The following is a 27,906-nucleotide window of genomic DNA, read 5'->3' as shown; positions in this document are numbered from 1 at the left end:
ACTTTGGGAGGCCGAGGTGGGCGGATCACCTGAGATCAGGAGTTCCAGACTAACCTGGCCAATGTGGTGAAACCCTATCTCTACTAAAAGTACAAAAATTAGCTGGGCGTGGTGGCACGTGCCTGTAATCCCAGCTACTTGCTACTTGGGAGGCTGAGGCAGAATTGCTCGAACCCAGGAGGCGGAGGTTGCAGTGAGCCGAGATTGCACCATTGCACTCCAGCCTGGTCTCAAAAAAAAAAAAAAAAAAAAGTTCAAGCCGTCCCTCACCACACACTCTTTCCTCCCGCCCTAGCCCTCCTCCACTCACCTTCCTGGAGCCACCTCTGTAACTTCATTCTCCTGTCCTTGGAAGGTGCCTTCACATTTCTGTCATCTGTTAGTGGTTAAACCTCCACCTGCAGCTGTTGCCCATCTTGTTCTCTAACTTTAATTTTGGTTAGTGTCAGCCTATGGTCAGACTGAGCCATTTACTGATTCTGTCCTTTTAAGCTGTTACGAAACTTTCCTCACCAAATTTGGAAATGAACCATCATTCTGGCCTCGGGGAAACAAAGCCACAGATAAATTCTTTGGTAATTTGGGGTAGGGTGTGTTGGAAACATTAGTCCAGTACTCAAGTGTTCAGGTACCTGCTCTGTGCCATGCCTGTGTTGTATTTTGAGCTACCCTGATGGGCAGCAGCCCCTGCTCTCGCGGTGCTGCGCACAGTCCACTTGGGGAATAGGGTCAGCAAACAGGCTGCTGTAGTGCGGCTAGTGCTAGGCGCGATGTGTGAAACAGTGATATTGGAGTACATAGATGGGGACCCAGTTCAGTGCTGTCAATCCTGGAAGGCCTCCCAGAGGGAGTGATCAATGTCAAAGTCAGACCTGAAGCATAAGCAGACATCTACTCAGACCAGAGGAAATAGCTGTGTGAAGGCCCTGAGAAGAGACCACAGCACATGTGAGGACCTGGAGGGCCTAGAGGGAGGAGAGGGAGTGGCAGGATACGAGTATGGGAAAGGCTTGCTGTGGTGAGGAATGTGGGGCTTGATCTTGACGCACTGGGAAGCCATTTAAGGCTTTTCAGGCCGGGTGCGGTGCTCAGGCCTGTAATCCCAGCACTTTGAGAGGCCAAGGCGGGTGGATCACGAGGACAGGAGATGACAGCCTGGCCAACATGGTGAAACCCCATCTCTACTGAAAAAAAAAAAAACAAAAAAATTAGCTGGATGTGGTGGCTGGTGCACACCTGTAGTCCCAGCTACTCAGGAAGCTGAGGCACAAGAATCACTTGAACTCAGGAGGTGGAGGTTGCAGTGAGCCAAGATCGCGCCACTGCACTCTACACTCCAGCCTGGGTGACACAGCGAGACTCCGTCTCAAAAGAAAAAAACAGCTGTTCAGCAGGCGTGGTTTAGAAGAGCAGGCTGGAACGTGGACCGGAGGGAGTAGACAGGAGATGGGCCAGGCAGTGCCAGCAGGGGATGCTGTTGGACTGCGCTGGGCGGTAGCAGTGGGCATACGTGGGTTCCAGACTCCATGTACTGGGCCCCGTCTACTGAATAGGCTGGGGGTAAGGTGGGGAGAGGGCGCCTCCAGTGATCCTGTCTGGTGCACCTGGGTAGGTGGTGGTGTCAATTCCTGAGACTGGGAGGGAGAGCTGATCTCAGGTTTGGATGGGTTGAGTTTGAGGTGTCTGGGACATCCAAATGGCAAAGTACAGCCAAGCAAGCAGCTCAGTGACCAGCCTGAGTGCCCAGCAGGGTGGCAGTGCGGCAGTGCCACATTCAGGTGGTTCACGGATGAGAGAAATCTTAGCAGAACGGGAGGTGGGGTGGAGACAGTGAGGGTGGACAACTCTTTTAAGGTGTCTGGCTAAGCCGGGCGTGGTGGCAGGTGCCTGTAGTCCCAGCCGCTCAGGAGGCTGAGGCAGATGGGTACCTTGAGCCCAGGAGTTCAAGGCTGCAGTGAGCTATGGTTGTGCCACTGCACTCCAACCTGGGTGACAGCAAGATCCTGTCTCTAATGAGGCAGGTGACACGCAGTTTATTTCTTTTTGAGACACAGTCGTTCTGTTGCCTAGGCTGGAGTGCAATGGCGTGACCTTGGCTCACCGCAACCTCTGCCACCAGGGTTCAAGTGATTCTCCTGCCTCAGCCTCCTGAGTGGCTGGGACTACAGGTGCGCAACACCATGCCTGGCTGATTTTTGTATTTTTAGGAGACACGGGGTTTTACCATGTTGGCCAGGCTGGTCTCGAACCCTGACCTCAGGTGATCCACTGGCCTCAGCCTCCCAAAGTGCTGGGATTACAGGTGTGAGCCACCGCGCCCAGCCGACAAGTAGTTTACATACTTCTGGGAAGGACCTGGCAGACAGAGGCTACAGAGCACAGCCCTGAGGAAGCAGAGAGGGGCCCAGAGCCTGGAGGACGCTGGCCTTACACGGAGGAAGGATGGGTGTGGGTGCGGGTGTGGGGGGCTCCACTGCTGACCTGTTTCCTGGCGGAGGAGGCAGGGTCCTTCGCCAGAGAGGAGAAAGGAGGCACTGGGCGGAGGGCAGCAAAGGTTTTAAGTAGCTGTCTAGAATGGAGGACACTGAATAAGGAAACAAGATTGCTTTTGGGGTAGGAGGCTGTAAACAGCGCCCCAGGGGTACGTGTTCCGCTTGAGGTGGCCTATCCGTTTAACACCTGTGTCCTGGGCACGGTGGACTCTTTGTGTTCTTTCTTCAAACCCTCAACTTGAGACAGGTTTATTAGTTAATTAGTGATTTCACAGTATCCTTTCGCAGGCCAATCCCCACTCCAACCGTTCCCTCAGCAACCCCAGGGGTGTCAGACGGGGCACCCTCCCACTGTCTTCTCCAGCCAGCCTTAAAAACCCCAGACACGCCAGCCCGGGAACGATCTCAGTGTGGAATTTTAAGTCACCTTGTCAGCACAGACACCTCTGGGGTCCCCAGAAGACCTGTGGCAAAGTTCTCTAAACCAAACCTGGAGAGGGGAAGGTTTTCAAGCGGGAACCACATAAATTCACCTAAAACTCACGCCTACACCCCTCTGTGATAAAAGATTTCTGTTTCTTCTGTTGGAGACTGAATTTTCTCTTCAAGACTACAGTACCGTATCTGAAAAATAGTTAAATTCGTAATATTTCTATTAATAGTTTTCTTGCCTTAGAAGCCAAGTAAAGTCATTTTCTGAAAGCAACCATTTCACAGTTCATCTTTTTCAATAATGTCTAATCTATAGCAGAAAATGTAACCTATTTTTTTTTTAAATCACTCAAGTAGTAAAGAAACTTCTTAAACTTTTTTGTTTTGTTTTGTTTGTTTTTTTGAGACAGAGTCTTGCTCTGTTGCCCAGGCTGGAGTGCAGTGGCACCATCTCAGGTCACTGCAACCTCCACCCTCCAAGTTCAAGTCATTCTCATGCCTCAGCCACCCGAGTAGCTGGGATTACAGGCGCTCACCACTATCCTTGGCCCATTATTGTTATTTGCTTATCTCTACATTTGTTTATAATTGAAAGTTTCCATTAAAAAGTTTTAAGATGGCTGGGCACAATGGCTCATGCCTGTAATCCTAACACTTAGGGAGGCTGAGGCAGGTAGATCACTTGAGGCCAGGAGTTCAAGACTAGCCTGGCTAACATGGTACAAAAAATACAAAAATTAGCCAGGTGTGGTGGCATACACCTGTAATCCCAGCTACTTCAGTGGCTGAGGCATGAGAATCACCTGAACCTAGGAGGTGGCGGTTACAACGAGCCGAGATCAGGAGGATTGCTTGAGGTGGGGAGTTTGCAATCAGCCTGGGCAATATAGTGGGACCCTATCTCTACAAAAAACAAAAAATTAGCCAGGTGTGGTACGTTCCTGTAGTCCTAGCTACTTGGGGGGCTGAGGCCAGAGGATCACTTGAGCCTGGGAGTTAAGGCTGCAGTAAGCCAGGATCATACACACCACTGCCCTCCAGCCTGGGCAACAGAGTGAGAAACCCTGTCTCAAACACACAAACAAACAAAAAACAAATGTAGGAAGAATGTAATGAACTCACATGTGCTCACTCAGGAATAACTATTAACAATTTGCAGATCTCATTTCATCAAACACCTCCCACACCCAGCAGGATTTTTTTCCTTGAGTTTTTTAAGGCAATTCTCATGTCATGTCACCTACAAGTTCCAAATGATAAAGACCTTATTGATATAGTACTTGATATAGTAATGATAGTAGTTACAGAACTACTATGCCATTATCACACCTAACAAAATTAGCAATAACTCTTTATCTCATCTAAGCACCTCCATGCCCGCCTCCTTGAGCCAACAGGATTATTTTGTTTCTTTTTATTTATTTATTTTTTTTATGAGACGGAGTCTCACTCTGTCACCCAGGCTGGAGTGCAGTGGCGCAATCTCGGCTCCCTGCAAGCTCTGCCTCTGGGGTTCACGCCATTCTCCTGCCTCATCCTCCCGAGTAGCTGGGACTACAGGCACCCGCCACCACGCCCGGCTAATTTTTTTTTTTTTTTTGGAGACGGAGTTTCGCTCTGTCGCCCAGGCTGGAGTGCAGTGGCGCAATCTCGGCTCACTGCAAGCTCCGCCTCCTGGGTTCACGCCATTCTCCTGCCTCAGCCTCTCCGAGTAGCTGGGACTACAGGCGCCCACCACCACGCCCGGCTAATTTTTTGTATTTTTAGTAGAGACGGGGTTTCACCGTGGTCTCAATCTCCTGACCTCGTGATCCGCCCGCCTCGGCCTCCCAAAGTGCTGGGATTGATTACAAGCGTGAGCCACCGTGCCCGGCCCCGGCTAATTTTTTGAATTTTTTTTTTTTTGATATGGAGTCTTGCTCTGTTGCCCAGGCTGGAGTGCAGTGGCGCGATCTTGGCTCACTGCAAGCTCCACCTCCCGGGTTCACACCATTCTCCTGCCTCAGCCTCTCGAGTAGCTGGGACTACAGGCGCCCGCCACCACACCCGGCTAATTTTTTGTATTTTTAGTAGAGACGGGGTTTCACTGCGTTAGCCAGGATGGTCTCGATCTCCTGACCTCGTGATCCGCCTGTCTCGGCCTCCCAAAGTGCTGGGATTACAGGCATGAGCCACCACGCCCGGCCCCAGCAGGATATTTTCAAAGTCCAGTAAGCAAGTCTGGGCATCTGAGGTCATGTGTGAGACTGACTCCCTTTCCTGCCTCCACTCTGGCTTCTGGGAGTTCTGCCCCTTCCAACCTTGCATGACTCACCTGCTGCCCACCTCCTCGGCCTGGCTGTGCAGGTCCTGCCACCTGGCCCTCAGCATCCTGCCTGTTCCTTGCAGCCTCACGTGCCCATTCAGCCCTTCCCATCCTCCTCTGGGGATGAACTCTTCCCTCTCCCTCCTGGGCTCAAGTGATCCTCTCACCGCAGCCTTCTGAGTAGGTGGGACTGCAGGCGTCTGCCACTTCACCCTACTTTTTTTTTTTTGAGACAGGGTGTCACTCTGTGGCCCCACTGCAGCCTTGACCTCCCATGCTCAGGTGATCTTCCTACCTCAGCTGCCTGAGTAGCTGGCACTACAGGCACATACCACCATGCCTGGCTAATTATTATTATTATTTTTTCTTTTCAAACAATTTTTTTTCAGAATAGAGATGAGGTTCAGGCTGGTCTCGAACCCTGAGCTCAAGTGATCCTCCCACCTTGGCCTCCCAAAGTGCTGGGATTACAGGCATGACCCACTGTGCCCAGCCAAATTTTTATTTTTAGCAGAGATGAGGTCTTGCCGTGTTGTCCTGGCTGGTCTCGAACTCTGGGGCTCAAGTGATCCTCCCACTTGGGCTTCCCAGAGTGCTGGGATTACAGGCATGAGCCACAGCCCCCGACCTAATTTTTAGAACATTTTATGTAGAGACGAGGTCTCACTACACTCCCCAGGCTGGTCTGGAACTCCTGGCCTCAAGCAATCTTCCCACCTTGGTCTCCCAAAGTGTTGGAATTACAGACATGAGCCACTGTGCCTGGCCTGAAATTTTATTCTGAGATGCTGCCTCGCTCCCCAACCCCTCGCCCATAGCATAGTAATAGGATAACTATCTAAAATAATCTGAAACTTCTATGTTGTGCTGGCAAAGTTGCTTGAATGAATGATCCTACAACCTAAACCTATAAAATGTGGGTTCTGAACAAGATCATTCCATAAATATAAATGCTTTTGAGGACATATATATTTACAGTGACAGAAATGAGCACTTGAAATGTTTAGCCAAGAAATTGCTAATATCAGCCGGGCATGGTGGCTCACGCCTGTAATCGCAGCACTTTGGGAGGCCAAGGTGGGTGGATCACGAGGTCAGGAGATCGAGACCATCCTGGCTAATATGGTGAAACCCCGTTTCTACTAAAAAATACAAAAAATTAGCTGGGTGTGGTGGCGGGCGCCTGTAGTCCCAGCTACTCAGGAGGCTGAGGCAGGAGACTGGCATGAACCTGGGAGGTGGAGCTTGCAGTGAGCTGAGATTGCGCCACTGCACTCCAGCCTGGGTGACAAGAACGAGACTCCATCTCAAAAAAAAAGAAAGAAAGAAAAAAAAGAAATTGCTAATATCTGCTAGCATCAGTAATGTCCTTGACATCTGCTAGCAATTTATGGCAGAGCTTTGGAAATTAAAAAAACTGGCTTTATGCCTTAAAAAAAAAAAAAAATGTCCTTGCTACCTACTAAGCAACAACCCTTTGCAGAGATGCCATTATCTTCAGATAATCTTCAGCTCTCTTTAACAGATAAGAAAATTGAGCAAGTTGACCAAGGTCATGGAGAAGCTGGAATCTGAGTCCAAGCAGTCTGACTCATCATAAATTATATTATAAATTATCTATAGAACTGGGCTGTCCAATAGCCACTAAGCACACAAGAGTACCTAATTTAAAATTTAACTTGATTTACAATTCAGTTCCCTAGTCACACCAGGCTCTCCTGAAGTGCTCAGTAGCACATGTAGCTCATGGCTACCATATTGCACAGCACCAATCTATTATAGAACATTTTCACCACTGCAGAAAGTTCCACTGGAGAGGGTGTAGTTTTAGAACATTTTGGAGTATTTAAAATTTCTCTAAGTCGTTTTAAAAGATTTCTTTTTATGCCCCAGAAAAAAAGGCTTATGAAATATTGTTAAGAAAGACAGAACCCAAAACTGCACCAAGAGATTTGAGGGATAGAATTAAATATCAATATCATTACAATGAACCCTTGAATAATACAGCTTTGAACAATGCAGGTCCACTTATACACTGTTTCCCCCTCAGTCACCCCTGAGACAGCAAGACCAACCCCTCTTCCTCCTCCGCAGCCTACTCAACATGAAGACGACGAGGATGAAGACCTTGATCCTCACTGAAACTGATGACTCACCTTCGCTTAATAAACAGTAAATATATTTTTTCCTCCTTATGATTTTTTTTTTTTTTTTTTTTTTTTGAGACAGAGTCTCACTCTGTCACCCAGGCTGGAGTACAATGTCATGATCTTGGCTCATTGCAACCTCTACCTCCCCAGGTTCAAGTGATTCTCCTGCCTCAGCCTCCTGAGTAGCTGAGATTACAGGCACCGACAACCCTGGCTAATTTTTGTATTTTTAGTAGAGCTGGAGTTTTACCATGTTGGCCAAGCTGCTCTTGAACTCCTGATCTCAAGTTATTTGCCCGCCTCAGCATCCCAAAGTGCTGAGATTACAGGTGTGAGCCACCGCGCCTGGCCTGATTTTCTTAATAACATTCTATTTTCTCTAGTTTATTGTAGGAATACGGTATATAACACATATAAAATATAAAATATGTGTTACTTGACTTTTTATGTTATTGGTAAGCCTTTGGTCAACAGTAAGCTATTAATAGTTAAGTTTTCAGGGAGTCAAAGGTTATACTTGGATTTTTGACTACTCAACCCCCAGGTTGTTCAAAAGCCAACTGTATTTTGTCTTATTATTTTATTTTTTGAAATAGGGTCTCACTCTCAGCCAGGCTGGAGTGCAGTGGTGCAATCACGGCTCACTGCAGCCTCAACCTCCTGGGCCCAGGTGATCCTCCCACCTCAGCCTCCTGAGCAGCTGGGACAACAGGTGTGCATCACCACACCCAGCTAATTTGTGTATTATTTTTTTGTAGAGATGGGGTCTCACTATATTGCCTAGGCAGGTCTTGAACTCCTGGGCTCAAGCAATCTTCCCACCTTGGCCTCCCAAAGTGCTGGGATTACAGGTGTGAGCCACTGCATCTGGTCTTGTTTTATATTTTTATAAACTTTGCAGATTTTTAAGAAGAATAACTTATTTACTTTACTCTCATAACCGCAAAATAAAAAACCTTGAGAGAAAAGAGGAATGGGGGCACTTACCTGTCCAATCTGTGGAAATATACTAAAAGAAAATGGCACCATCAGTCCCATTGCCAGGACAGTACAAGACAGTTTCAAGATCCACAATGACCCTGGGTTTTTCCTGAAAAACTGGGTCCTGTAAGAGACAAGGCATGGCTCACAAGTGATGTTAAACTATCAGGGCTTATTTTCTGAACAGCTGAATCAGGGCCTGTTTTTTTTTTTTTTTTGTGCACCTGAACAGCTGGATCAGGGCCTGTTCTTTTTTCTTTTTGTTGTACCTGAACAGCTAGATCAAGGCCTGTTTTTTTTTATGGTTTTTTTTGTTTTGTTTTTTTGAGAGAATCTTCCTCTGTCACCCAGGCTGGAGTATAATGGTGCCATCTTGGTTCACTGCAATCTCCGCCTCCTGGGTTCAGGCGATTCTCCTGCCTCAGCCTCTCGAGTAGCTGGGATTACAGGCGCCCGCCACCACGCCTGGCTAATTTTTGTATTTTCAGTAGAGATGGGGTTCACCATGTTGGCCAGGCTGGTCTAGAACTCCTGACCTCAGGTGATCTGCCCACCTTGGCCTCCCAAAGTGCTGGGATTACAGGCGTGAGCCACCGCACCATCCCCTCCCTCCTTCTTGGAAGTGTGCTCCACGTGTGGTCCTAGCAGGCGATTCCCAGCCTCGCCACACTGGAGAGGGGGATGTGCACCCCAGGCACGCGACCTAACTCAGGCCCACAGAATCCTTCCCCAGGAGTCTGCCCTGAGGGGAAGACATTCCTGCCTCCCCTGGGGTTTGCTGTGTTCCACCTCTGATCAGGAGGCTGTGAGGCTATGAGCTGGGAGTTACTAGCAAGTGGGTCCCTCATCAACATGAAGAAGCCTATCTGGCAGGAGAGAAGGAACCAACACCCACGAGGGTGACAGAGAGGTGCGCCCAGCAGGGGAGCTTCTGTTCAAGCTGCCATGGACTGCAATCCTTGCCCATTCCAGCCCTAAAGCCCCACGTCTCCCCTCGGGCCTGAGCTCTTGCAGGTTAGGTTTCTCATACTGGTGGCCACAGGAACCCTGATGGATGCCCAGGTTCTCCGCCTCGTAGGCCATTTCTGGCTTCCTAAAAGGGATGAATCTGAATCCGGAGTTGCTGAAGCTAATTTAAAACATGCTTGGAATGGGGGTTTAGAGGGGAGGGCTTGAGCAATATTCACAGCACATCAGAGCCAGGGGAACCTGCAAATCATCCAAGCCCCTCATTCTAGAGGTGAGGAAATGGCTGTGGAAGGTCCTTGGACACGCCAAGGACACGGGGTAACTGCAGGCAGAGCCTGGGCTGGATTCCCCATTCGGTGGAATCTGCACACCTGGATTTCCACGCCTGCCACAATCAATCCGACTGTCTTAGCTGTGATGTGTGTTTATGGGAAAGTTACTGAGCCAACCTCTTCCCACCCTCCACCAGGGTCAGTATCTGACAGGTTTTATAAGGATTTGACTTTCAAATCCCTACCTGGGGATATGACCGTGCCTCTTACCTTTTAAAAAAGTAGCTGAAGACTTCAGGAACCAGAGCTGAGGTCCCAAACAGCACTATTCTGGATGCTAGCGTTTCTCTAACAGCCTAGCAAAAATGAAAAGAAAACAGCTTAGGTTGGGCAAGGTGGCTCACGCCTGTAATCCCTGCACTTTGGGAGGCCAAGGTGGGTGGATCGCTTGAGGTCAGTAGTTTGAGACCAGCCTGGCCAACATGGTGAAACCCCGTCTCTACCAAAAAATTCAAAAATTAGCCCGGTGTGGTGTTATGCACCTGTAGTCGCAGCTACTCAGGAGACTGAGAAACGAGAATCACTTGAACCTGAGAGGTGGATTTTACAGTGAGCCGAGATCACGCCATTGCACTCCAGATTGGGTGACAGAGTGAAACTCTGTCTCAAAAACGAAGCTTAGTACAGGAGCAAGACGATCTCCAGGGATCCCACAACTCCTGCGAGAGACAGACAACAGCAACCCTCCCTTCTCACTCAGAAAAAGAATGCCCATGGAAAGAGGCGGAGGGGACGCCTTCCACGTAACTTTCCAGGTACAGGTGTGTGGAGGTCGGCTGCAGTTGGTGCCAGAAATAGCTGGGAGGTGATTCACCTCCTCTTGACTCCACAGTGGTCTCCATCCGTCTGCCAAACCACCCCAAATAAACCATCCACTAAGTACAAGCAAAGGTGGCTTCTAGACAGATCCTCACTGAGAACCAAATGGTTCCTCAGTGGAAATGCTGGATTTGCCACAGACGTTTGCTCCGTATTTCCCATCCAAGCCAAGTCTCTGCCACTGGCCTCCTGTCCTGACCTGGCTCAGCAGTGACTCTCATACCTGCCACTGGGGAAGCCTCCAAATGCCCAGCTCTGAGGGCACGGGCACAGCATGGGACCCACACGAGGCTGCCTGTCCATACCCACGTTTCACAGCGAATTAAAAGTATTATACTATAAAACTGTGTTATGTACAGGTTATAACATTTTTGTAATCTTTTCTATAATGTACATTACACTATACATTAAACATTTAAACATACAATTTACTGTATGGGTGAATATGTACAAAACCATGTACCCTCAAGGGCACTTGAAGGGACTTGTAAGGGAAATTTTGACTATAACACAGCTCATGTTAACTTTTTTACTACTTTCATTTATTTATTTATTTTCAGAGACAGGGTCTCACTCTGTCATCCAGGCTGGAGTACAGTGGCATGATCACGGCTCACTGCAGCATTGACCTCCCAGGCTCAAGCAATCCTCCTACCTTAGCCTCCCAAGTAGCCAGGATCACAGGTACACCCTACCACACCCAGCTAACTTTTCGATTTTTTGTAGAGATGTGATCTCACTATGTTGTCCAAGCTGGTCCCGACTTCCTGGCCTCAAGCAATCCTCCTGCCCCAGCCTCCTGAGTAGCTAACATGTTAACTTTAGAACCCACCCCTGGGTAAGACACATACACCACAAACAGCACATCGTGTACCCAAGAGGAGCAGGCACACCTGCGCCCATCCTTCCCTGCATTCTGTTCCTTCCACTTCCAGCTTCCCATGATTGGCTTTGACCTACCTTCCCAGGCTCCTCCTACTGCCCGGCCCCTGCTCTCTGCTTGCACCTCTGCCCTACTGTAGGTGACAGTCATGCTTGTGTGGTTCCCTCTGCAGGGAATACCTTTCCCCCCGACAAAAGAGAGGAAGCCGAGGAGGGCTGTTTTTAAAATAAGGTCTCAGGGGCCGGGCATGGTGGCTCACGCTTATAATCCCAACACTTTGGGAGGCCAAGGTGGGCAGATCACCTGAGGTCAGGAGTTCAAGACCAGCCTGGCCAACATGGTGAAACCCTGTCTCTACTAAAAATACAAAAATTAGCCAGGCATGGTGGTGGGCGCCTGTAATCCCAGCTACTTGGGAGGCTGAGGCAGGAGAATCACTTGAACCTGGGAGGCAGAGGTTGCAGTGAGCCGAGATCACACCATTGCACTCCAGCCTGGGCAATAGAGCGAGACTCAGTCTCTAAAATAAAAGAAATAAAAGTCTCAGGGATATAAAGTAAAATTGCTTGACCTCCGGAAGGGAAAAATGGCTGTTAGTGTGCTGTGTGTCCGCGTCAGTGGGGCGAGGCCCACCTCTCTCCCTTAGTCCCATGTGTGGGGAGGACACTCCAAGTGAGACGCCGTCATTAGGAGGTGCTGTGTGCAACGGAGTGGCTTACAGGGCCAGTCAGGGAAACAACAGCCACGAGTCACCTGAAATTGGACCAACAGTGCCCTGTTACCATCAGATATTGCTGGTTACGCAGTTTCTGAAATTTTAGCCAAAGAAAACCTTCCAGGGACAGGGAAGTGATAGAAGAATGCTTATGCACAGTTGCAGACACTTTATTCTTCAGAGAAAAAAAAGACTTTTTTTTTTTAAAGTAGACCAGTAAAGCTTTTCTTTGACTGTAACATGCCCCTCATGCCAAAAATGAAGTTTCTTCTGGTGAGATGGACTCCAGACAGCCAGTCAGGCCTGAGGCTACCTTCCCGCTGGAGGCTGGGGCTCCTGGGGAGACGGGGCTCTCACTGGTCAGGGTGTGGGTCTCCAGAGCCTAGCACCAAGCCTGGCAGGCAGGAGGCGCTGGGAACAACTTGCTGATCGGATATTTGCTCTAAGCTGGGTGCAGTGCCTCACACCTCCCAGCGCTCTGGGAGGCCAAGGCAGGAGGATCACTTGAGGCCAGGAGTGTGAGACCAGCCTGGGCAACATAGTGAGACCCCATCTCTACAAACATTTTTTTTAAAAATTAGCCATGTATGGTGGTGCACACCTGTAGTACTCAGAAGGCTGAGGCAGGAGGATTGCTTGAGCCCAGGAAGTTGAGGCTGCAGTGAGCCATGTTCGTACCATTGCCCTCCAGCTTGGGTGACAGAGGGAGACTCTGTCTCTATAAATAAATGAATAAATAAATAAACAAACTTAAAAAAATGTGCTCTCACTCTCCTCTCCAGCTTTATGAATAGGTCACAGCAATACTAACACCTTAAGTTCACATGGAGTTGTGGAGAAATACAAACACACATATGCATAAAGATGTGCAAGTGAACGTCAGAGCAGCCTGATTCATAATAACCCAAGGCTGGACACAAGCCAAACATCCACCGCCTGCAGAATAGATAAGCAAAATGTGGCACATCCAGGAACGGAATACTACTCAGCAATGAAAAGTAACAAACGACCAACATGTGGTACAAGATGGATGAATCTCAAACGTGAAAGAAGCAAGACACAAAAAACTACTGTGTGATTCACTTATAAGTATAATTTCTGGAAAAAGCAAAAACTAAGAAGACAGAAAAGCAAGCCAGTGGCTGGGCATGGGGGCTCACGCCTGTAATCCCAGCACTTTGGGAGGCCGAGGCGGGTGGATCATGAGGTCAGGAGATTGAGACCATCCTGGCTAACACAGTGAAACCCCATCTCTACTAAAAATACAAAAAATTAGTTGGGTGCGGTGGCGCGCGCCTATACTCCCAGCTACTCGGGAGGCTGAGGCAGGAGAATCGCTTGAACCTGGGAGGCAGAGGTTGCAGTGAGCCAAGATCGCACCACTGCACTCTAGCCTGGGTGACAGAGCGAGACTGCAACTCAGAAAAAAAAAAAGCAGATCAGTTCTTCCCTAGGGCTGGGGGTGGGGGTGGGCATTTGGGACATTTTTAGGATGATGAAAATGTTCTACAACTGTACTGTGGTGATGGTCACACAACTGTTTCATTTATTTATTACTATTATTTTTTGAGACAGAATCTTTCTCTGTCGCCCAGGCTGGAGTGCAGTGGCGCAATCTCAGCTCACTGCAACCTCTACCTCCTAGGTTCAAGTGATTCTCCTGCCTCAGCCCCCTGAGTAGCTGGGATTACAGGCTTGTGCCACCACACCCAGCTAATTTTTCTATTTTTAGTAGAGACGGCGTTTCACCATGTTGACCAGGCTGGTCTCGAACTCCTGACCTCAGGTGATCTGCCTGCCTCGGCCCCACAAAGTGCTGGGATTACAGGTGTGAGCCACTGCGCCCGGCCTATTTTTTATTTTTTGAGACAAGGGTCTCTGTCACCTAGGCTGGAGTACAGTGGTGCGGTAACAGCTCGCTGCAGCCTCAACCTCCTAGGCTCAGCTGATCCTCTCACCTCAGCCTCCTAAGCAGCTGGGACTACAGAGGCACCCCGCCATGCCTAGCTAATTTTTAAAAAATTTTTTTGTAGAGATAGGGTTTCGCTACGTTCCCCAGGCTGGTCTCGCACTCATGGACTCAAGCGATCTGCCTCCCAAAGTGTTGGGATTACAGGCATGAGTGAGCCACAGTGCCTGACTGCACAATTGTTTTAAACTGACTAAAATTCATCAAACTATCCTCTTACAATGGGTAAATTTTACAGTATGTAAATTTTACCTCAATAAAGCTGTTTGAAAAAATGTCTCTTTCGGGTGTTTTTTTTTTTTTTTCCCCAGGGGAAAGCGCAAACGCAGTCCCAGGTGGTTCGTTTTTGTTTGTTATTTTTGAGATGGGGTCTCATTCTGTCGCCCAGGCTGGAGTGCAATGGCACGATCTCGGCTCACTGCAACCTCCACCTCTCATGTTCAAGTGATTCTCCTGCCTCAGCCTCCCAAGTAGCTGGGATTACAGGCACCTGCCACCATGCCCAGCTAATTTTTGCATTTTTAGTAGACATGGGGTTTCACCATGTTGGCCAGGCTGGTCTCGAACTTCTGACCGACTGCAAGTGATCCAACTTACGGGTGGTTTGTTAGGCCCAGAACCTTCATTTCAAACTAGTGACCTATTTTCTTTCTGGCAGCAATTTCTCTGTTACTTGTAATTATTTTATCTCTGTCATAATTCATTTAGGTAAGGAGCTATGCTACTAGATGGTCTAGTGGAAATACTGTTAGCATGTATCTGATGGTTTATAATTCAGCTTTGTCAGTCAGTGATAGGATTTAAAGTAATATGTTTGGTGAGCTGAATAATGACGTATTTACTGATGGAATGAACAGCCATCTTTTCTGACCTTTTCTGCTACCAACATGCTGGTCAGTAGAAGGACGTACCCTGGCTGGCTAAGGGAGTCCTCTGGATCCCACACTGCCAGAAGCCCGGTTAGTCCCTTCACTTCGTATCAGGGCTGTTCCACTCTGCTTGATATGTCATTTGCAAACAACTAAAGTCTTCAGCTAAAGTCATTTCACAGGGACCAAAAAAGATCTCACCTGCTAAGAACATATTATTTTAAAAGTCCACACCCAAAATGAAAAGACCATAGATTATACCAGGTTCTCACAGCTGAATGCACTCAGGAGTCACTGTGTTGAACTGAACAAAAGAATACTTTGGCCAGGCCCAATAGCTCATCCCTGTAATCCCAGCACTTTGGGAGGCCAAGGTGGGCAGATCACTTGAGCCCAGGAGTTTGAGACACGACTGGGCAACATGCCGAAACCCCACGTCTACAAAAAGCACAAACATGAGCCAGGCATGGTGGTGCATACTTAGAATCCCAGCTACTTGGAAGGCTGAGGTGAGAGAATCACCTGAACCTGGGAGGTTGAGGCTGTAGAGAGCCGTGATCGCACCACTGCACTCCAGCAACAGAAGGAGACCCTGTCTCAAAAAAAAAAAAAAAAAAAAAAAAAGGAAGAAGAAACTAATAGTAAAAATTATTCAAAATTGAGGCCTTGAAAAGGAGTTTTGGATCAGAGAATTCAATGTTCTAAGTCCATTCTTGACAAAAGTAGTCCTTAGCAATGAAGACTATAAGGACATCTGCTGAATGGGAGAAGCAGGGGTTCTCTTAACCCCAGAGAGGGGTGTCCACTGACCTCTGTAAGTGCAGAGCAGGCTGGGAGGGGAGTGGCCCCCAATCAGCACACACTGGGAGGGCAGATATTGGACTTGAAGGACAGGATCTCACTCTCAGAGGTGCCCAGCACTTGTCAGATGCCTGTCTGTGGCAGTCAGACTCACAGGTCACCATGGCAACAGTACCCAGTTATTTAATCCAGCACTCATCTAGCTGTTGCTGTAGGGGTACTCTGCAGAAACGGGGCACATCTGCAATCAGCTGACTTTAAGAAAAGCAGGTTACCACCAGGCGCGGTGGCTCACACCTGTAATCCCAGTACTTTGGGAGGCTGAGGCGGGCGGGAACACCTGAGGTCAGAAGTTCGAGACCAGCCTGGCCAACACGGTGAAACCCCGCCTCTACTAAAGATACAAAAATTGGCTGGGCGTGGTGGTACGCACCTGTAATCCCAGCTACTCAGGAGGCTGAGGGAGGAGAATCGCTTGAACCCGGGAAGCGGAGGTTGCAGTGAGCTGAGATCACGTCACTGCACTCCAGCCTGGGTGACAGGGCAAGACTCCGTCTCAAAAAAAAAAAAAAAGAAAAGAAGGTTACCCTCCACAATGTGGGTGGGCCTCATCCAATCAGTTGGAGGCCTTACAGGCAAAAACTGAGGTTTCCCAAAGAAGAAATTCTGCCTCAAGGCTGTAGCAGCAGCTCGTGTCCAAGTTTCCAGCCTCCAGGCCTGCCCTGTAGATTCCCACAATTGTGTAAGACAATTCCTTAGAACAAATCTCTTAATAGACATGTACTGCCCAGGTGTGGCGATGCATACCTGTAATCCCAGCACTTTGGGAGGCCATGGTGGGAGGATCACTTGAACTCAGGAGTGAATGGGAAGGACAATGGAGACAGAGGTGCATGCTTTTCTTTTGAGAGATTTCAAAAAGGAATTGGGGGCCAGGCATGGTGGCTCATGCCTGTAATCCTAGCACTTTGGGAGGCCAAGCCAGGTGGATCACTTGAGGCCAGGAGTTTGAGACCAGCCTGGCCAACATGGTGAAACCCCGTCTCTACTAAAAATACAAAAATACAAAAATAAGCCAGGTGCGGTGGTGTGTGCCTGTGGTCCCAGCTACTTGAGAGGCTGAGGTGGGAGGATCGCTTGTGTTAGGGAGGCAGAGGTTGCAGTGAGCCAAGACTGCACCATTGCACTCCAGGCCAGTGCGACAGAGCAAGACCCTGTCTCAGAAAGAAAGATTATGTACATATATCCCATTGGTTCTGTTTCTCCAGAGAACCCAGACTAATGCCCCATCTTATCAGGGGGCAAAATGAGAAATTTATCTCTCAGCACGCTAAGGAAAGATGGGTAAAGAAAGGTTGAAGGCAGACATAAATTTGTCACCGGCTTTCAAACAGAAAAGTCTAGTCTTTGCCCAAAAGGCAAGCAGCTATAGCTCCATCCTGTCTCTTACCTTTGTCCCAGCAATTCTGGAATGGCCCAGGACATTGCCTTCCTTGTCCATGACCGCAATCCCCTTAATGGATTCAAGACTTCGGGACATGTAGACATTCACTCCACTGGCTTGCGCTGTAGATGTAAAGAAGTAAAGAACATCCAAGATGGGGGTGAGTCTTGTTCCAGCAAAGGAACATCTCTTTGGCTGTCTGTCCCCTGCAAGCCTCTTTCTCTGACAGCTGGCCTTTCTTGACCCTCAGGTGGACACCTGCCATAGGCTGGGCCAGCCAGATGCTCTCCCGGGGCTGTGGAAGTAGGCTCAGAACTGCTGGCCACTCAGTCTTGGATCCTGACCACAGCCTGGGACCAGCTTCCAGCACCCCTGCTTCCTTACCGGATTCCAGGAGAAACCCTGGGATCTTGGGAACATATCCCTCCCTCGTCTTTGCTTAAGTTGTAAGGTTTCCTTTTTTTTTTTTTTTTTTTTTTTGAGACAGTGTTTCAGTCTTGTTGCCCAGGCTGGAGTGCAATGGTGTGATCTTGGCTCACTGCAACCTCCGCCTCCCGGGTTCAAGCAATTCTCCTGCCTCAGCCTCCAGAGTAGCTGGGATTACAGGCATGCCCCACCAGGCCCGGCTAATTTTTGTATTTTTAGTAGAGACGGGGTTTCATCATGTTGGTCAGGCTGGTCTCGAACTCCTGACCTCAAGTGATCCACCCGCAATGGCCTCCCAAAGTGTTGAGATTACAGGTGTGAGCCACCGTGCCTGGCCAAAGTTGTAAGGTTTCTATAATGCCATTTCCTCAATTTCACCACTGACATCAGTCTGCCAACTCTTCAAACTGCTATGATTCCCAAACCCAAATTTGGAGCATGACATGGTAAACTTGCAGGCTGGCAGAGGCAAAATATTCAGCTAATATCTCTGTCACCCCACTGGGTTGGAATCTCTATACTAACCATTTGCTTGCTGTGTAACTCTAGGCAAGTTACTTAACCTCCCTGTGCCTCAGTCTCCTCATCTATAAATAGGAATAATAATATTTCCTACCCGTAAGTTGTTGTCAGGATTAAGTAAAATAATGTTATGTAGAACGTTTATACAGATAATCTTTAAAATGTAGGGCCAGGCGCGGTGGCTCATGCCTGTAATCCCAGCATTTTGGGAAGCTGAGGCAGGCGAATCACTTGAGGCCAGAAGTTCAAGACTAGCTTGGCCAACATGGTGAAAGCCTGTCTCTACTAAAAATACAAAAAAACAGTTAGCTGGGCATGGTGGTGCACGCCTGTAATCCCAGCTACTTGGGAGACTGAGGCAGGAGAATTGCCTAAATCCAGCAGGCGGAGGTTGCAGTGAGCCGAGCTCATGCCACTGCACTCCAGCTTGGGTGACAGAGCAAGACTCCATCTCAAGAAAAAAATGTAATTTGCGTTTCCAGTCTTGTGTTCATTCTTTGGCCATTAATGTGGGTATCTACAGAAAGTGTCACCTCTCAAACCAAAGACCTGATTTGGGCTTGGGGGCCTGCTGGGCTGCAAAGGCCATCTGTCATCAGTCACAATGTGCCAAGGGAGCTAGGTGCCTCTGGAGATGAAGGAGGGCTCACAGACCACAAAGACACCCCACCCAGACCGCAGGCTCCAGCCCTTCCTGCTCACCGAGGAAGATCACAGGTAAGAGTCTTTTAATCCAAGGGCCAGTCAGGCCATACTTCATCTGGACAAACTGAGGGATTACCTAGAAAAGAAGAGAGAAAAATCATTATTTCATGGGTCTGAAAAATCAGCAGAACCTATTCACTAGCAGAGAGGTCGCCCTGACCTAGTTCGTATTACAAGTCAGACCACTGCCAGTGCTCTTCATGTATTTTTCCAATTCCTGCAACATGGAGGTCCTCTCCCTGTTCATCTAAGGAGTCAACAGGGGCTTAGAGAGAGGTATGTAAGTTGAGAGTCACAGAGCCATTAAAAGTTTGAGCCAGGATGAGGGCCCAGGCTTGTCTGATGCTAACATCTCCATCTTTCACCATTACAGTGTCTTGACATCCAAAGCAATACACAAATTATATAACACAATTTATGTAACATATTTATAACACACAATTTATATAACAATTTTAAAAAAGGTAATAGTACCGGCCAGGCATGGTGGCTCACGGCTGTAATCCCAGCACTTTGGGAGGTCGAGGTGGGCAGTTCACCTGAGGTCAGGAGTTTTGAGACCAACCTGGCCAACATGGTGAAATCCCTTCTCTACTAAAAAATACAAAAAAATTAGCTGGGTGCGGTGGCACCTGCCTGTAGTCCCGGCTACTCAGAAGGCTGAGGCAGGAGAATCACTTGAACCCAGGAGGCAGAGGTTGCAGTGAGCTGAGATCACGCTACTGCACTCCAACCTGGGCAACAGAGCAAGACTCTGTCTCAAAAAAAAAAAAGGTAAGAAAATAGAAAAAAATAAAAAGACAACAGTACTATGTATATGCTTAGAAATTTAGACTATTAACACGATTATTTTGGGATAATAGGATTACAAAGTGACTTTTATTTCCTAGTCATACTTTCTAAATTGTTTAAATTGGAACATAAATTTGTAATTGGAATAAATAAAGCTTCCTGGATTCTCAGGAACACAGAAGATTTGACAGATTCTAAAAATACCTACTCCTAAGAAAGTTGAAGAAGCAACGGCTCCCGCCATGAGTAATGATCTTTCTAGTGGCTTACAAGTCTAAGGGGAAACAAAAGTACTTATTTAGCAAATATCACAGTTTTATCCAGCAAAGATAATTTAAAAACAAACACATACGACAAACTCCAAAAGGAGTAACACAAAACCCCACACCCTCTGGGTCTCATAATACTCACGTAACTTCTGTTTCCATTGATACTATTGAATGCTGCCATGTAGGCACAGAGGAAAACCTGCCAAGAGGGGCAAATGGATCGCATTTTCGTTTCAAGCATAACAGAATTTAGTAATCGTGAAACAGGAAGAATGGCTACCTGAGGTAAAATCACGGACTTGATCCCTTTTAGTGGCATCATTGACAAAAATACCTTTTAAGAAGAAAGTGGAACAGAGTTACAAGTGTTTCTGCGGAAGGAGAACTTGCAGTAGCAAAGAACTTTTCAGGGGAGAGGGAGAATTGAGCCCCCAAGGAGCTGGGGAGAGGGAGAATTGAGCCCCCAAGGAGCTGAGGCAGGAGAAGATGGTGGTGGGTACAGGGGCTGCCGGTCCGCAGACAAGGCTGAGTGAGCACCTGGCAAACACCAAACTAGCGGCTCTAAGGACATCCAGGGTCGCACAGCAGGCCGTGTCTCCGGGGCCTTAGTCCAGCAGGGTGGCTAAGATGTACACATTTGTTAGCTGGGCACGGTGGCTCACTCCTATAATCCCAGCACTTTGGGAGGCTGAGGTGGGAGGATCACTTGAGGCCAGGAGTTGACCAGCCTGGCCAACATGGTGAAACCCCATCTCTACAAAAAACAGAAATTAGCCGGGTGTGGTGGTGCGCACCTATAATCCCAGCTACTCGGGAGGCTGAGGCAGAAGAATCGCTTGAATCCAGAAGGCGGAGGTTGCAATGAGCCAAGATCGTGCCATTGCACTCCAGCCTGGGAGACAGAGGAAGACTCCATCTCAAAAAAAAAAAAAAAAAAAAAAAAGAAGTACACATTTGCTAGGGGAAGCAGACAGGAGCCTGTGGTGTGGACAAGTACCTCCTAGGCTGGGAGTGATGGCTCACGCCTATAATCCCAGCACTCTGGTAGGCCAAACTGGGAGGATCCCTTGAGGCCAGGAGTTCGACACCAGCCTGAGCAATGTAGCAAGACTCAGTCTCTGGCAAAAATAAAAAAATTAGCCTGCCGTGGTGGTGAGTACTTGTATTCCCACCTACTCAGGAGGCTGAAGTAAGGGGATCGATTGAGCCTAGGAGTTTGAAGTTACAGTGAGCTATGATTGTGCCACTGCACTCCAGCCTGGGCAACAGAGCAAGACCCTATTTTAAAAAACAAAAAACGGTCCAGGCATGGTGGCTCATGCCTGTAATCCTAGCACTTTCAGAGGCCAAGGCGGGTGGATCACCTGAGGTCAGGAATTCGAGATCAGCCTGGCCAACATGGTGAAACCCCGTCTCTACTAAAAATAAAAACATTAGCTGGGTATGGTGGTGAGCGCCTATAATCCCAGCTACTCAGGAGGCTGAGACACGAGAATTGCTTGAACGCGGGAGGCAGAGGTTGCAGTGAGCTGAGATTGCGCCAGTGCACTCCAGCCTGGGCTACAGAGCGAGACTGTCTCGAAAAACAAGAAAAACCCCAAAAAACCAAAAAGCACCTCCCAAGGGTCAAGGTGAGAAAAGCCTCATGGGGACAATGCCAGGTCCCAGGTGAGGGGCTGTGTCAGAGGAGGACTTGGTGGCAAGGGGTTTGTGCAGGGAACGCATCCTAACTCACTGGCTGCTTCTACAGTGCTCTGCGCATACTTGGTGTTCAGAAAAGGGGTGACCTTGCCAAGCTGTGGGCCTTCCAGAGGCCTGGATGCCTGACTGGGAGGGTGTGAGGAGGGGGAGGGAGTGGGGACAAGGACATATGAACAGCAGCCATGGGTTTTCAGTGGGGATCCACAACCATCTATCAGGAAGTCATGTGACAGGGGTCTGGAGCTGGAGGGACACAGCTGAGGTTAGGAGGAGAGTGGCCACCTCCCCAGCCCCTAGTCTCCTAACAGCAAATGTCTGCTTGCTCACCGTGGGCGCCATGAAAGGCAGGAACGCTGGCAGGAAGAGAAGAGAGGAGGTGTCAGTGATCACAGTTGCCCAGGCAGAGGGGGCCAGAAGGGGACCACCCACCTGAACACCTCTTCCCCAGAATCCAGAAGGCACAGACCTCAAAGGGCTTTTTCCACTCATTCTTTGTTTTTCTAATAAAGTGGTGGGTCAAGGTCTCAGCACTTCGGTAGGCTGAGGCTGGAGGATGGGTTGAGGCCAGGAGTTCGAGACCAGCCTCTATTTTGTAGAGGTAGTGAGACCCCCATCTCCACAAAAAATTTAAAGCCAGGTGTGGCGGCATGACCCTGTAGTCCCAGCTACTCAGGAGGCTGAGGTAGGAGGATCAGCTGAGCCTGGGAGTTGGAGGCTGCTTTGAGCTATTATGGTGCTACTGTACTCCAGCCTGGGTAACAGAGTAAGACCCTGTCTCTAAAAATGATAATAATAATAAAGTATGTACATAAAATTACTATAACATGGCCAGGCACGGTGGCTCACGCCTGTAATTCCAGCACTTTGGGAGGCCAAGGTGGGCGGATCACAAGGTCAGGAGTTCGAGACCAGCCTGGCCAATGTAGTGAAACCCTGTCTCTACTAAAAATACACAAAGGAAAAAAATTAGCTGGGCATGGTGGCGGGTGCCTGTAATCCCAGCTACTCGGGAGGCTGAGGCAGAAGAAATCACTTGAACCTGGGAGGTGGAGGTTGCAGTGAGCCGAGATTGTGCCACTGCACTCCAGCCTAGGTGACAGAGCAAGACTCTGTTTCAAAAAAAAAAAAAAAAAAAATCCTGCTGGGGGAAAAATAATTAAAGCAAGGCAAGCAGAGTTTTCTTTTCTTTTTTTTTTTTGGAGTTGGAGTTTCACTCTTGTTGCCCAGGCTGGAGTGCAATGGCATGATCTCAGCTCACTGCAACCTCCGGCTCCCAGGTTCAAGTTCAAGCAGTTCTCCTGCCTCAGCCTCCTGAGTAGCTGGTACTACAGGCACTTGCCACCACAATGTCCAACTAATTTTTTACATTTTTAGTAGAGACGGGGTTTCACCATGTTGGCCAGGCTGGTCTCGAACTCCTGACCCCAGGTGATCCGGCAGGCAGAGTTTTCTAAGTGTTAGAAACTACATCTTCCCAACCCACTTCTGAAAATTAGAGTCAACTCACCTGCAGGTCGAAAAAGCGGGGGGATCAGGTTGCTGCTGTCGGGATGCACTGTTGCCTTCAAGAGGAGAGATGCGAGGTTAGCTGGATGTTTGGTTTTGTTATTATAGGACACTAAAAATTAGGAAGGGGCTGAAACTTACAAGACTCCGCTTCCAAGCTTCTTGTATCTTAAAGGAGAAAAAAGAATAGCTTTGTTTCATTTTAAATTTTTTTTAAGAGACAAGGTCTTGCTCTGTCACCCAGGGCTGGAGTGCAGTGGCACAATCATCACTCACTGCAGAACAGCCTCGAACTACTGGGTTCAAACGATCCTCCCACCTCACCCTTCTGAATAGCTGAAACTACAGGCTCACGCCACCATTCCCAGCTAGTTGTTTAATTTTTAGTAGAGATGGGGTCTTGCTATACAGCCCAGGCTGGTCTCGCACTCTTGGCATCGAGTCATCCTCCCAAACCATTGGAATTACAGGGGTAAGCCATCACACCCAGCCTTAAAAAACAAAACAAACAAACAAACAAAAACAAAAACAAAAGCTTTTAAAGGTGACTCAGCAGCAAAGAATTTCTTTGCCAGTCTCATTTGTGGGACCACCTTTGTTCTACCTTTCAGAGAGTGAAGGCCAGAACTGTTTTTTATCACATCGACAGAACAAATCAAAATAAATGGATCATATGAATAAACAAATGAACTAATGACAAGCCAAGAGACGAGCCACACAGAGAAATGGACCAGAACATTAAAAAGTCCTGTCTCTACCCTTGGAGAAGAGCAACACCTAACTTATCCCTCGGATGAGTCCCCGAATCCGGCCTGCCTCTGGCTCAGAGCAGAGCAGGCTGTGTGCTGATGACACACCATGCCATCAGCCAAGTTACTTGCAACAGAGCCAAGCTGTCGGCCCAGGGTCCCCAACACATTCTTAGAAAAAGTTAAACATGTGAGCTCTCCATAGGCTGCCTTGAGGAACTGGTGTTTGTGAGCTCCAGAAAGCCCCACACACTGCAAGGTAGATAAGGAACACACCGTTTGAGCCTATCAGCAGGAACACTGCCTGCAGTGGAGAATGAATTCTGACGTCAGAGCCCTGTCTGAATTCTGGAGTTTGCCACGGGGCTCCAGGAATCAGCTGCAAGGAATCTCCACAAATATCCACTGCATAGGAGGAACCTTGCTGTCTGGTTTATGGGACAGAATTCTAACTACATTTTAAAAACTAACCCAGTTTTGCAAAGCTGGTCCTCTGGGCAGTATATAACAATGACAGCATTAATAGCCAATAGAACAGTGGCTCCCAAGGGAAGGAAAAAAGAAAGAAAAGACATGGAGAGAGAGATTAATGGCCAAATTCCACCTGACTTCAGACCATGCAGGCAGAACCATCTGAGGGCAACCAGCCAGACCTGAGCACGTGAAACATACCCTTTGGTCCGCCGAGGCAGGGCTGGAAGCATCTTCATTTGTGCACAACAGTTGCCTCGAGTTTTCTATACTTTCCTAAAATCAGATATCAAGAAATCAAGCAATGATCTCAACATTGTTCAGGTTTATCCCCAGATGTAGGAATCACCAGCTCACTCACCAGCATGCACTGGACTTCAACTGCATGCCTGATTTCAAGCCACATGGTGCCCTAGGCTCTCTATCCATTAGGATAGCCCTGAGTGCCATTCAGATTTATGCCTTCTTCTTCCTAGATACTCCAGCAGCTGCCCCCAATGGTGCTGTCACCTCCCCCACTCTCTGATGTCAACTGTCTCACTGAATGGTTACCACCACCCCCTGGCTATGAGTGTCAGAAATCTGGAAGTCCTTCTCCCTCACCCACTTCCATTTCTAATCAGTTCAGTCTTATTTCCTCTCTTTCTTTCTTTCTTTTCTTACTTTTTTTTTTTTTAAGAGACAGGGTCTCACTCTGTTGCCCAGGCCGGAGTGCAGTGGTGTGATCATAGGTCACTGCAGCCTTGAACTTCTGGGCTTAAGTGATCCTCTTGCCTCAGCCTCCCAAATAGTTGCGACTACAGGCACAACCCACTACACCTGGCTAACTTTGTATTTTTATTTGTACAGATAGGGTCTCGCTACATTGCCCAGGCTGGTCTCAAATTCTTATTCTCGAGAGATCCTCCCATCTCAGATTCCCAAAGTGCTGGGATTATAGACATGAGCCACCACAGCTAGCCTCCATTTCTTAATTTGAGAAAAAATAAATACAAAAATTACAAAGAATACTACATACTATAATCCCCTCACCCAGAATTAACAACTGTAAACATATGGTTATATTTGCTTCTAATTTTATTACATTTTCTTTCTTTTTTTTAAAGATGGAATTTCACTCTTGTCACCCAGGATGTGACCAGTTTAGCCAGTCTGTCCTCCATCATGTGGAAGATTTGTTTGATTCTCTCTGAATCACCAGCACCCGGCCTGGGCCTGATATTACCTGTTAAACAGATGTACGCTTTTCTTTTCTTTTTTGGAGCAGGGGAATGGAGTTTCGCTCGTCACTCAGGCTGGAGTGCGGTGGCAAGATCTCGGCTCACTGCAACCTCCAACTCCTGGGTTCAGAAAGCGATTCTCCTGCCTCAAGCCTTCCGAATAGCTGGGATTACAGGTGTCTGTCACCACACCCAGCTAATGTTTGTATTTTTAGTAGAGATGGGGGTTTCACCATGTCGGTCAGGCTGGTCTCGAAGGTCTGACCTCAAGTGATCCACCTGCCTCGGCCTCCCAAAGTGCTGAGATTAAAGGCATGAGCCATGGCACACGGTCAGATGTATGCTTTTCTTTACCCCTTCCAATCTGACAAGCTCATTCAGAAGGAATAAACACAATAATATATGTAGATTCTGTTATTTCAACTGCTTTTAAAAGGGACATGCGGGCGGGGCCTGAGGTCGGGAGTTCGAGACCAGCCTGACCAACATGGAGAAACCCCGTCTCTACTAAAAATACAAAATTAGCCAGGCATGGTGGCGCATGCCTGCAATCCCAGCTACTCGGAAGGCTGAGGCAGGAGAATCGCTTGAACCTGGGAGGTAGAGGTTCCTGTGAGCCGAGATGGTGCCATTGCACTCCATCCTGGGCAACGAGAACAAAACTCCGTCTCAAAAAAAAAAAAAAAAAAAAAAAAGGGACACGCAGACTTCAAGTTTCAAAATAAAATGTGAAATTCATTAGCTCTGAAAACAATACTTACAACTGAAATGAACACATTTGTAGGATCTAATAATTCTGTCCATTGAAGAAATCGCCGAATAAAGGACTTAGGAGGGAGAAAAGCAACAGAGAGGTTAATGGCAGCAGAAAAATAAAGATATAAATAGTAACAGTTGGCTTTTTTTTTTTTCCTGAGAACCTGCCAGGGTCTGTGATCTGCCTTTAACTGGCATCATCTCCTGGGATCCTCCCAACCTCTCCAGGTTCTCCAGGTGAGGAAGCTGAGGCTTAGAGGGACTCCTGAATGTACTCAAGGCAACACAGCCAGGAAATGATTCAGAAGTCTGTGCCCTTAACCGCTCAGTATCAAACTGCCCTTGAGGGTTAAAATCCCAGACTTTGGGGTTCAAATGGTCCCACGTTCATATCTCACATATGACCTCGAAGCAATGGCCTAGAAGATCTCAAGAGTCTGTGGCCTCACCCTCTGCTTGGTATAAGGCTTCACTCCAGTGACAAAGGATGGACGCCCCATTAAGGGCTCAATGGTGCAGCTGGGGTCACACTGGGGAAAAGAGGTTTGCTCCAGCAAACTCCAAACTTTGTAGTGGTTCTGGCTTTAAGCCTTGGCTCTGCTGGAGCAACCTGAGCTCACCGTCCCTTCTCAATTTCCCTACCTAAAAAAAAACAGGGCTGGAGGAGAGGCCTAAAAGAGAACCCCCTAAAGCCCTGCTCTCCAATTCGCCACATGCAGCTGAACCCAGATGTGCTGCGGGTGTAACAGACGCCAGATTTGGAAGACTCTGTACCGAAAGAGCGAGTAAAATATCTCAGGAATGTTTTTTACTGATTACATGTTGAAATGTTAATATTTTGCACCTGCTGGGCTAAAGGTACTGTATTGTTAAAAATTTCAGCTGTTTGTTTTTATCTTGTTTAATGTGGCTACTACAAAATGTTTAATTACCTGTAAGGCTCACATCATATTTCTATTGGACGGTGCTGCCCTAGACGCCGCAGGGAGATGAGTCCTGCTTACGTCCTGTCCAAGGGTGGCTTCCCAAAGCCTCGGGGGTCTCACCGAGAGTGGCTGAGCTTACCAAGGTGGGAGGGCCTGTTTCTCCCCAATCTGCTGCTCAGCCACAGCTCAGGCAGTAGGGAGCAGGCACCTGTGCGGACTGGGCCCCTCCGAAAGGGCAATCTGGAGGGTGACGTTGTGGTCGTGGGCATCTGGCAGCTTGGGTTTCCCCTGCGTCCCCTCCCGCGCCCTAAGGGGTGAAGGCCGGTGGTGCGCGTGCCCAGCACAACTCCGGGACGAGGAAACGGAGACAGGGGGTGCTCACGTGGTCTGACCAAGGTCACCCGGGCCAGCCCGACTCCACGCGGCCCGGCCCGCCCCCTCCCTGCCCCTAGCCGCGCCGGGCCCGGGCCGTACTTGGCGCTCGGTGATCCAGAAGCGCACGTTGGGCTCAATGAAGGCGGGGAGGGCGTCGCTGCGTCCTAGGAGCCGCCCAGGTTGCGTTTCCTCCTCCTGTTCCAGGGACATTTTGCGCTGGGGAGAGTCGCCGCCGCCGCCAGGCCGCACGTGGAGGAGGAGCCGGGCGGCGAGCCCCGCCCCGGGCCGCGCGCAGAGCCCCGCCCCGGGCCGCACGCACCCGCAGTT

The 27,906-nt window shown here is 48.6% G+C and overlaps 1 protein-coding gene across 3 annotated transcripts; it reads right to left on the bottom strand.

Annotated features, from left to right (window-relative positions):
- Positions 1-1,171: 1,171 nt before the first annotated feature.
- Positions 1,172-27,850, bottom strand: SFXN4 (sideroflexin 4). Of its 3 annotated transcripts, XM_030806390.1 has the most exons (15): positions 27,679-27,844; positions 26,284-26,349; positions 24,504-24,578; positions 23,224-23,250; positions 23,084-23,138; positions 21,904-21,929; positions 20,156-20,209; positions 20,018-20,074; positions 19,815-19,880; positions 18,812-18,890; positions 17,168-17,283; positions 9,872-9,957; positions 8,367-8,484; positions 3,026-3,116; positions 1,172-1,184 (listed from the first exon to the last, which is right to left on the bottom strand). In XM_030806390.1, the coding sequence occupies exons 1-14, from the start codon at positions 27,787-27,789 to the stop codon at positions 3,039-3,041; spliced, it is 1,014 nt and encodes a 337-aa protein (XP_030662250.1). In that variant the 5' UTR covers positions 27,790-27,844; the 3' UTR covers positions 1,172-1,184; positions 3,026-3,038. The 3 variants fall into 3 exon arrangements, with proteins under 3 accessions (XP_030662250.1, XP_030662249.1, XP_030662251.1); XM_030806389.1 differs by lacking the exon at positions 1,172-1,184 and having other exon boundaries at positions 2,710-3,116; positions 27,679-27,850; XM_030806391.1 differs by lacking the exons at positions 1,172-1,184; positions 24,504-24,578 and having other exon boundaries at positions 2,710-3,116.
- Positions 27,851-27,906: the final 56 nt, after the last annotated feature.

This window comes from Nomascus leucogenys, chromosome 3, assembly GCF_006542625.1.
Source record: "Nomascus leucogenys isolate Asia chromosome 3, Asia_NLE_v1, whole genome shotgun sequence".
Classification (NCBI taxonomy): Eukaryota; Metazoa; Chordata; class Mammalia; order Primates; family Hylobatidae; genus Nomascus; species Nomascus leucogenys.
This window is presented reverse-complemented; position numbering and strand designations above follow the sequence as displayed.

Excerpts from the sequence above, each read along its gene's own strand:
- SFXN4 (XM_030806389.1), bottom strand. The coding sequence starts at position 27,789 with ATGTCCCTGGAACAGGAGGAGGAAACGCAACCTGGGCGGCTCCTAGGA. Across the intron at positions 26,350-27,678 it reads TCTGGATCACCGAGCGCCAA|TCCTTTATTCGGCGATTTCT; the intron begins GTACGGCCCGGG and ends CTCCCTCCTAAG. Across the intron at positions 8,485-9,871 it reads TTCAGCTACTTTTTTAAAAG|GACCCAGTTTTTCAGGAAAA; the intron begins GTAAGAGGCACG and ends TGTCTCTTACAG.